The sequence below is a fragment of the Coregonus lavaretus genome, assembly GCF_964263955.1.
Source record: "Coregonus lavaretus genome assembly, chromosome: 6".
NCBI lineage: Eukaryota > Metazoa > Chordata > Actinopteri > Salmoniformes > Salmonidae > Coregonus > Coregonus lavaretus.
In genome coordinates, this window is record NC_139993.1 from 60,884,579 (window position 1) to 60,894,925 (window position 10,347).

General features: G+C 44.5%; 1 protein-coding gene across 1 annotated transcript; it reads left to right on the plus strand.

Moving 5' to 3' along the window:
• Positions 1-4,902: 4,902 nt before the first annotated feature.
• LOC311130785 (uncharacterized protein) lies at positions 4,903-7,285 on the plus strand. Its single transcript, XM_084163584.1, has 3 exons — positions 4,903-4,971; positions 5,350-5,572; positions 5,755-7,285. The coding sequence occupies exons 1-3, from the start codon at positions 4,919-4,921 to the stop codon at positions 6,739-6,741; spliced, it is 1,263 nt and encodes a 420-aa protein (XP_084019710.1). The 5' UTR covers positions 4,903-4,918; the 3' UTR covers positions 6,742-7,285.
• The last annotated feature ends 3,062 nt before the right edge of the window (positions 7,286-10,347 follow it).

The following is a 10,347-nucleotide window of genomic DNA, read 5'->3' on the forward strand; positions in this document are numbered from 1 at the left end:
CTCTCCATTTCCCCCCCCTCTTTCTCCCCCCCTCTTTCTCCCTTCTCTCTCACTCTCTCTCTTTCTCTCTCCCTCTCCATTTCTCCCCCCCCCCTCTTTCTCCCCCCCCCCTCTTTCTCCCCCCCCTCTCTCTCGCTCTCTCTCTATAAGGTTTGTTTGCATTTTCCAGGCATATCTCACGTAGTGTGCCAAGCTGTGAGATCAGTGGCCACTCAGAAACACCATATGAAATGTATAATGTAGAGCTGGTAGTTAAAGTCGCTAGCACTCTTTCGTTGGCCGCATGCTCGCTTCACATAACTAGTCAAGCAGACCGAGGAGAGAGAGAAAAAGTTATTTTCTTCAAATATTTCTGTCTGAATTGGACCGTGATTACTATTTTCCTCTCATAACTAGAGGAGTGAAATATAGATTTATTGTATGGCATATGAAGGTTTCATAGAGTCTCTGCCATGAGCTCTCCTCTAAATAGATTTCATGTCTTGGCTCATTCCGTTTGGAAAACATGACACTATACAGTAGGTTAGAGGATTACTTATCAATATTTAATATACAGGTTTTATTTAACCAGAATTGTACTTCAATAAATTATTTTAAGTGAGAAGATAGCTGTCAACTTACTGTAAATGAAATGATTTATTGCCACAGAATATGTGTATCTGCATAGGTATTGACAATGACTAGAATAACTCACCATTGTGTATATCGCATCAGTGAACTAAACATAATTCAAACAAATATTCACAGACAGTAAGAAGGTCCATTGTCATGCCAGCAGAGGTGACCGTGCAGAGTAGCTATTGAACCACACAACAGTGAGTTTAGTGATTTAGTGTGCATTTAAACAAACTAAATGGCTTTTTCCCTCTGTCTTCCAAACTGGCGGTTTTGGACAGATTTCGTGAAATAGCCTGGACCTTTTCATTTTCAGTATTAGACATAATTTGATGCATCTTTTCCTGGCGCGGCGCTCTCTCCCTCTCTGTCTCTCCCTCTCTCTGTGTCTCTCTCTCTGTCTTTCCCTCTCTCTATACTTCTCTCTCTCTCTCCCTCTCTCTGCCTCTCTCTGTCTCTCCTCTCGCTCTCCCTCTCTCTCTCTCCTCTCTCTCTCTGTATCTCCTTTTCTCTCAATCCCTCTCTCTCTCTCCCTCTTTATGTATCTCCTTCCTCTCTCTCCCTCTCTCTCCCTCTCTCTGTCTCTCCTTCTCTCTCCCTCTCACTCTCTCTCCCTCTTTCTGTATCTCCTTCTCTCTCCCTCTCACTCTCTCTCCCTCTTTCTGTATCTCCTCCCTCTCTCTCCCTCTCTCTGTCTCTCCTTCTCTCTCTGCCGCTCTCTCTCTTTTTCTCTTTCACTGCAGCAGAGTCATCTGTCATGAGAGAAAGAGGGATAGAAGAGGGAGAGAGATGCAGACAGTGGGTGAGATGGAGACAGATAGAACAAGAGACAGAGGGAGAGACAGAGGAGAGAATCACTTTTCCATTTTCACCTCAGTTTAAAATCAGTCTGTCATGAAAAGCATGGTTGTCTCTGGGTTAGCTTGGCTGGACTGTTTCTCCAATATCCATTCTATTTCCACTGTAATCAACACCACTGGATGACTTGCATGTTAAATCAGCATGTGTGTTTCATATATAGAAAGTGTGTATTCGTCTAGGTTACTATTAGTCTAGGTTACTATTAGTCTAGGTTACGATTAGTCTAGGTTACGATTAGTCTAGGTTACTATTAGTCTAGGTTACTATTAGTCTAGGTTACTATTAGTCTAGGTTTCTATTAGTCTAGGTTACTATTAGTCTAGGTTTCTATTAGTCTAGGTTACTATTAGTCTAGGTTACTATTAGTCTAGGTTAGTATTAGTCTAGGTTTCTATTAGTCTAGGTTACTATTAGTCTAGGTTACTATTAGTCTAGGTTTCTATTAGTCTAGGTTTCTATTAGTCTAGGTTACTATTAGTCTAGGTTACTATTAGTCTAGGTTACTATTAGTCTAGGTTACTATTAGTCTAGGTTACTATTAGTCTAGGTTACTATTAGTCTAGGTTACTAATAGTCTAGGTTACTATTAGTCTAGGTTACTAATAGTCTAGGTTAGTATTAGTCTAGGTTTCTATTAGTCTAGGTTACTTTTGTGTGCAGATGTATTTTTGTTTTCTGTATCGTTTGTCCTTTCTACAGTATTTAGGTAGGGGTTGGGAATCTAGCATGGATATAATTATGACCATAGGAAAGGGAGGGCTGGCTGAGCTGGGTATGGTGATGATATGGGCTGAGCTGGGTATGGTGATGATATGGGCTGAGCTGGGTATGGTGATGATATGGGCTGAGCTGGGTATGGTGATGATATGGGCTGAGCTGGGTATGGTGATGATATGGGCTGAGCTGGGTATGGTTATGATATGGGCTGAGCTGGGTATGGTTATTATATGGGCTGAGCTGGGTATGGTTATTATATGGGCTAAGTTCTATGGCTCTATGGCATGGGTATGGTGATGGTTATTATATGGGCTAAATTCTATGGCTCTATGGCCTGGGTATGGTGATGGTTCCCCTTGTTTTAATAAACACCTAGACACGCTGAGAGGGCCCGCTTCCCTAAACACGCCCCAGTGCTCAAATGAACAGGCTAAATAGCAGCAAGGACCATGACCTGTGTGTGCGCCCCAGCACCCACCCCACCCATCTCTAGTCTCCCTAACTGCCATGTCGGACTCAACACAGATTCATAACTGTGTGTGTGAGTGTATGCCCATACGCTTGTGTGTGTGTACATGGCATCACAGTGCTGATCTACAGTAATGGCCTTTATTATTATAGCTCCTAGCTATCAGAAACAGAGAGCAGCCAGACAGCAGCCAGAGAGCAGCCTGAAAGCAGCCTGACAGCAGCCAGAGAGCAGCCTGACAGCAGCCAGAGAGCAGCCTGACAGCAGCCAGAGAGCAGCCAGAGAGCAGCCTGACAGCAGCCAGAGAGCAGCCAGACAGCAGCCAGAGAGCAGCCAAAGCCAGACAATAAACACAGTGTGTTCCTGTTCAGCCAAATTGCTAAGAGGTTTAAGTGGACGCTGCACACATTTATCCTCTGGTGGCTTTTATGGAGAAGGCGCCGGTTAACCCCTTTGTGCGTGTTTGTGTGTGTCTGCACATGTGCGCATTTGTGTAAGGTGCGTGTGTGTGTGTGTGTGTCCTAAATGAGCAGAGATCAGCAACACGTTACATTCTTCCCTTTTGGTTGTCACTGTGTTAGCTAATCAAGACCAGGTTGGTGCAACTCCCTAAAGTTTCCCCCCTCTCCCCTCAGTCTCCAGGGATTTTAGGTTCCCCTTTTCCCCTTTCTCTCCCTCAGTTGGACCTGTCCTCTCTCTCTATTTATCTCTCTCTGTGATAGGTCAGGTTTTCTCTCTGGGAGCTGTGAAAGTCACAGGCTTTGATGTGGCAAACCTGGTTTTATAGGCTGCGTACAGAGAGAGAAATAGGGGTGTGAAGGTAAAGAGAGAGACTGGGATGGATGGATGGTGGGAGAGGACAAGGGAGTAAGGGAGAGTCGGCGTGAGAGGGATGTCTAGAGAAACGAAGAGTGAGGTAGAGAGAAAAAAAGGGGTAGAGACTGTGAGAGATAGTGAGTTAGAGGCATTTAAAGAGAGGTAGAGACTGAGAGAGATAGTGATTTAGAGGCATTTAAAGAGAGGTAGAGACTGTGAGAGATGGTGAGTTAGAGAGGCATTTAAAGAGAGGTAGAGACTGTGAGAGATGGTGAGTTAGAGGCATTTAAAGAGAGGTAGAGACTGTGAGAGATAGTGAGTTAGAGAGGCATTTAAAGAGAGGTAGAGACTGAGAGAGATAGTGAGTTAGAGAGGCATTTAAAGAGAGGTAGAGACTGTGAGAGATAGTGAGAGAGGGAGGCATTTAAAGAGAGGTAGAGACTGTGAGAGATAGTGAGTTAGAGAGGCATTTAAAGAGAGGTAGAGACTGAGAGAGATGGTGAGTTAGAGGCATTTAAAGAGAGGTAGCGACTGAGTAAAAGAGCACACGTGTGCAGTGGATGAAGGTGTGTTTAATAGCAGGCCTAGGGCTGAGCTGAGCACATGGGGGAGGAGGGGAGAGAGGGAGGAGGGAGACTCAGTGTGCTATAATGACCCTCTCTCCTTTAAGTCTCCATACAGTTAAACACGTTACACAGGTGGCTTATTAAACACACTGTATCTGAGGTACCAGGCACTGGGCTGGGTTGGACTGGGCTGAGTTGGGTTGGACTGGGCTGAGTTGGGTTGGACTGGGGTGGACTGGATTGGATTGGGGTGGGGTGGACTGGACTAGGGTGGGGTGGACTGGACTGGGGTGTGGTGGGCTGGATTAGGGTGGGCTGGACTGGGCTGGAATGGACTGGATTGGGGTGGACTTGGTGGGTTGGACTCGATTGGATTGGGGTGGGGTGAACTGGACTGGACTGGGGTGGACTGGACTGGACTGGGGTGTGGTGGGCTGGATTAGGGTGGGCTGGACTGGGCTGGAATGGACTGGATTGGGGTGGACTTGGTGGGTTGGACTGGATTTGGGTGGACTGGACTGGGGTGGGGTGGACTTGACTGGGGTGGGGTGGACTTGGTGGGTTGGACTGGATTTGGGTGGACTGGACTGGAATGGACTGGATTGGGGTGGACTTGGTGGGTTGGACTGGATTGGGGTGGACTGGGGTGGGGTGGGGTGGACTTGACTGGGGTGGGGTGGACTTGGTGGGGAGGACTGGATTTGGGTGGACTGGACTGGACTGTGATTAACACCCTGTCTCCATGTTACTAACACAGCACAGCACTAGAACCAGAACCATCCAGAGTTATGTTGTCATGCTAAAATGGGATTTTCCTTGAGTAACCTGTGGAACGCTGGTCTGTTTTTTGCAGCATTATGACACCAAGTCTCCCATGGGATGTCCTGACTTTGCCATCGATGGCGATGAAGAGGACAGTGCCAACAAGTAAGCTCTGATTTAGAATATGACGATGCCAATAGAGACTCCCAGTATAGTTTGAATATGAATGATCTGTGACATGTATCTATTTGTTTGCACATCCTCCTTCTCCTCCTCACACCAATGCTGCCCTCAAGTGGTTTAGTCCTAAAGTAGACGTATTGCATTGTGATCATAGCCTCTTGGACCGATCATTATTCATGAAATTATCATTGATCAGCTGAAGTATTTGCTGGCTTATTTATTTATTTATTTATATACAGGATTTATTTGTGTATTTTCTGAATTTCATGTATTCATTGATTTGCGGATTCATTTGCTGAATTTAATTTTCTGATTTGATTTCCTGATTTATTTTTGCTAATTTAATTTGCTTGCTTTGAGGATCTCGTCTGAGGACAGTGGGGAGGTGGCGTCCTACACCGAGGACAGCGACGACTCCTATTCGCTGGAGCTGGAGACAGACTCCGCCCACACGGGCCAGATGAACCTATTGGAGGAGATCCTGGACACTCTGAGCACCACCAGCACAGAGCGCGGCAAACTCAGCGCTGCCAAGAGCCTGGACTTCTTCAGATCCATGGACGACATCAACGACAACGCACCGGTAAGAGAAATATCTGTAACATCTAAACCACACTAATCTAACCCCAGATACATACAGTAGATAGATAGAGCCTGGACTATGAATGTCTATGAATATGGACAATATTGACTATGAGGCACCGATAAGAGAGAACCTCTATATGTATAAACCACTCTCTGTGTGTATCTGTGTCTGTGTTCTAGAACACGTCCAACCCCCCCAGTGAGAGCAACCTGCCCCAGCTGTGTACTACTGGCAGCGGGGTGGGGGGTGGGGGAGGAGGAGGAGAACAGCGAGGGGGCTGGCAGGACGACGGGGCCCTCCACAGGAAACACCTGCCCCCCTCCCCACGTAGACAGCCCAGCAAGAGCAGCCTCAAGAGGCCGAAGCAAATCCCCTCAACAGCCTCTCCACCCGCCCTAGCTCCAGCCCCAGCTCCAGCCCCAGCCCCAGCCCCAGCCCCAGCCCCAGCCCAGGACAACCAGGTCCCCAATCTCCAGCCCAAGACCCAGGCCCCTCAGACCAAGGCCCAGCACAAAATCCAACCTAATCCCCAGGCCCTTTATGCCAAGCCCCAGATGTGTCTGTCTCAGCTCCGTCCAGAGGAGCCTTCGCTCCCCACACCTCCATCACCATCCCTGGGAGACCACTACATCTCATCCAACCGCTCTCCAGCAACAACTCGTGCCTCCACATGCAATCCTCCACTGGCAACACACACCCCTCCACACTCCCCACCGCTAACTCACACTAGAGCGTCGCCAAACCCCCAGCCGCTCAGCCCTGAGTCCAAACCCCAGACTACCTCCAGCATCCTGCGGAGGAAGGTGCTGTCCAAGGAGACGATGAGGCAGTACCAGGACAAGGCCCTCCAGAAGCAGGGCAGCAAGGACCGAGATAGCCTGGGGGTGAATGTGAAGGCCAGGCAACCCTCTGTGCTGGTCCCCTGGGAGAGAGAGAGCCCCGAGGAGAAGGGTCAGGGAGAGGACCTGGAGCTTGGGAAGGAACAGGGCAGGGTCTCGGGGGAAGAGGTCCAGGAGAAAGGACTTCTGGAGGAGATAGATTCCATGTGTCATCTCAGCTCAGACTTTCAGACCAGCCTACAACTGTCCCAGGTCCACTGCAACACCAACAACACCCATGATAATACCCATGCCAACAACCACAGCAAAGCCACAGACAACTCCTGAGACAAAAACAGGGACAAGGGACAGGGGTGGTTGAGGTAGAAATTGCCTCTAACCACAGATCTAGAATCAGACTGCCCTCCTCAAATCTTAACCTTAACCACTGAGGGAAAAATGCAAAAACGGACCTTGGACTAGTGTCTAGGAGAAACGGCATCCTACTGGAAAGAACAGGAAGTCACAGTGACACTGCCAGGCAACAGGAAATGATGTGTGTGTTCGCCCTGATCCGATTCCATCGTGTCTTGTGTGACTCTTTGACTTACGCTTGATCTTTTCCTCTTCCTGCCAAGTTTAGGGGTTAGAGTTGAAGACTGGTCATCTTGGTTCTCTTTCTTGTAACATGCTACGGAATTAAAACAAACCGTCTTCTAAATTAAACAGACTTCCCATGGAAACAAAGGGAAATCTGTCGTGGATTTGCACTCGCGTGAAAGGGTACTTATTACTCACTTAAATGGTACTAAAATATCAGTGTGTTTTAATTAACAGAGAACACATTTAGTTTTCCTGAGATCTGAAAGTATTGTAAAGACACAAAGTAACCCCCCCCCCCCCCCCCCCCCCCCCCCCCCCCCGACCTAAGTAACTGTTCCGCTGTATAGTTTCCTAACACAATGCCTTAAACGGAGCTGTGATTTGCTTTTGGCACAGCTCAGTTTTAAAATGTATAATATGTAGCTGTTACTCTGGAAACGTTTGATCTGCTTAGATCCACTATCACATGTCATGAATGTGGAAAATGGACAGCTTTCTCACTGCGCGTACAGACAGTAAAGATAGTTTAATATATGTTGCTCCGTTTAGTTTGATTTCAGAAGTTTCTATTTAGAGATGTATTTTTCTCAAGTGTTTGTTTCTCAGGATGCTCCTGTTTGTTAGGACATCAAGGAGAAGAGGAGTTGTGTAAACAGATGATAGGAATGAATAGACAATCCACTCTCTCTCTGGCGCTCTCTGTCTGTTTTGCTCTCTCCATCTCTCTTTCGCTCTCCAACACTCTCTTTTTCCATCTCTCCACTCCTTCGCGCTCGTGCACACTCTCCTTTCTTCACCCTTCCTTACTCACCATCTTACAACATCTCTCTCCATCCTACCCTCACATGCTCTCCTCCTCGCTTCCCTCTTTCTCACGGTTTTTGGTGCTGACAGTTAAAATGGAGGCCAGTAGAGTTGAGTTCTTTAGAAGGAGTGGGATTTCACAAACTGAAATCGCTGCTATGTGCGCACACCAAATGAAACGCGAGCTTTCCCATATACTCTGAGGTGACGCTTTCACACTGTGTTTTACCGGAAGGCTTTAGATGATTGTAGAAGGATAAAAAAAAAGAAGCAATACGGCTCTCCTCGGAGAGTATGGACAGACGTCTGAAGTGATTTTAAAACAATCTCCCATTGAGAGAATGCAAGCCCTTTGGGTAATGTCCAGAGATGGTGGCCACTCACTATCGTACCACTATAGTACATACAGACAGGATAAAGTATTTTCCAGGGCTTGTTTGTGGTGATGTTATTGTTGATGATGAGTTTAGCCAGTTTGCTGTAGTGCCGTTGGGTGTGACGGTTTAACGGTAGCCCTCGCCCCCTCCTGAGTGCTGGGCTGTGGTAACGATGAGGTTGTAAAGCGTTCTCCGTGGTTCTGAGAAGTCCCTCGCCTCAGCTGTTAATTTGGATTTGAAAGGGCCCCGTGTACAATCTGTTGGCCTGTTTTATTTCACTCCCCAAAATGTTACCTATTTGGACAGTTTTTAAGTTTGAAAGCTGTCAATATACTATGCAAAAAAAAGTTTCCAAATTCTGAATAGAATTTTAGGTTACCAATATTCATGAATTGTAATCAGATCAGGTAATTGATAATCATATTTGTAAATCCATTGATAACTGATGGTTGCATTAGATTATCTCTAATTTGGCCAGAATGTGGGTTTGTGTGTAAGAATGAAGGACGTGCCTTATATGAGTAATACTTAGTGTAGTCAACACAAGGTATTAGGGAGAAAATGCCATGGCTAATGTATCTTAAAGCTGCTATATGTAACTTTTCGCATTGAAAGCCAGTCTAAGAAGCGGTAGGTCTGTTCTATGTGCACTATTTCTATGCTTACCATTTTTAAGTTGAGTTTTTACTTTCGATTTTGTACACCAACTTCAAACAGCTGAAAATACTATATTTTTGGTTATTGAAAATATATTTCACAGCGGTTTAGATGGTACAATGATTCTCTACACTATACTTGCTTGTTTTGTCACATAAACTGAAATTAGTTGAACTATTAGAATTTTAGGAACCAGGAAATGGAGGAGTGATTTCCGCATAGTGGATCTTTAAAGAGTCAAGTCCTCTCAACATTTCAATAGATATTGTCTGCAATGTATATGCATGGAGAACCAGTGGTCCACTTAGTAATGAGACTCAGAGAATATACCACGTCCTTAAATGTATGTTGTTCAGTTCTTTAACCTATGAAACCTAGTTCAACCTATTTGATCTACTAGATGCTGTCATTTACTTTCTATGTTTGATTCATTCTATTTCTATGTTTTTACATGTTTATAATCAAGCTTAACTTGTGCTGTTAATGTTTTTCTCTTTGCTGATATTGCAATGATCTTTCTGACTGAACTCACAAAATGGAGAATGATCTTGCTGTGCTTTGTTGGAATAGGTTATGTATGTAGTTATATTTCAAGGTTTATTTCAGAATGATGAAAGATTATTTTCAGTGATTAGACATGTATTTTTTTCTGATTACAGTATTTTACAAGGAGAATATATAACTGCTATTATAATATATAGCATATTATTGTATATTATATCATGATTCATAGAACAAACACCTAAGATTTTTATTGTTGTTAGATTACATTTTGGGAAAAGAGGAATTCTTGTATAATTTAAAAAAGGTGTTAAAAACTCAAATCATTTTCCATCCAGCCACTCACTTAGCATGTTACAGTATTTCAGTTAATGAGGTGGCAGAAATGCTTGCAAATTAATTTGCTTTATTTTTCAGTTTTTTGTTATGCATGTACAGTAGTATATGAATGATGTCTTTTTAAATTCAAAATGTTTTTTTTTTATTCAAAATATTGGCACGTTCTGCTAATCTCTTTTTGTTGTTGTTAATCAAATGAAAAAAATATGGTTACGGTAGTATTGTCCAATCTCCACACTTGCCTTGCAAACATGGTGTTGAAATACTGTACTTAGTGGTTATTTTATTGTCAAACTGAATTTATTTCTCATGTACTACATGACTACTGTATTAAACTGCAATGGATTGTGATGGTTTACTTGAGCATAATACTTGCAATAGTCAGCTAGTAATCCTGTGAGGCTGAGTATCTGTGTACTGAAAAGCTGGTATTTGTATCACTGAATGTCTGTTTACTGTCTCACTGCTTACTGGCTGATGCAGAAGGAAACCGGATGAAAGCTGACAGCTTCTATTCTCTTATGCTATGATTGCATTTCCCTTTTTCCTAATACTCATGTGATATTAAAGATCAAAACCAACTGACTGTCAAGAAAACTAACAGAGGCATTATCACTTGTCTTTTAAAAACTTCCATTTAGTGACTGACAATACTGACAGTTAATTCATTCAC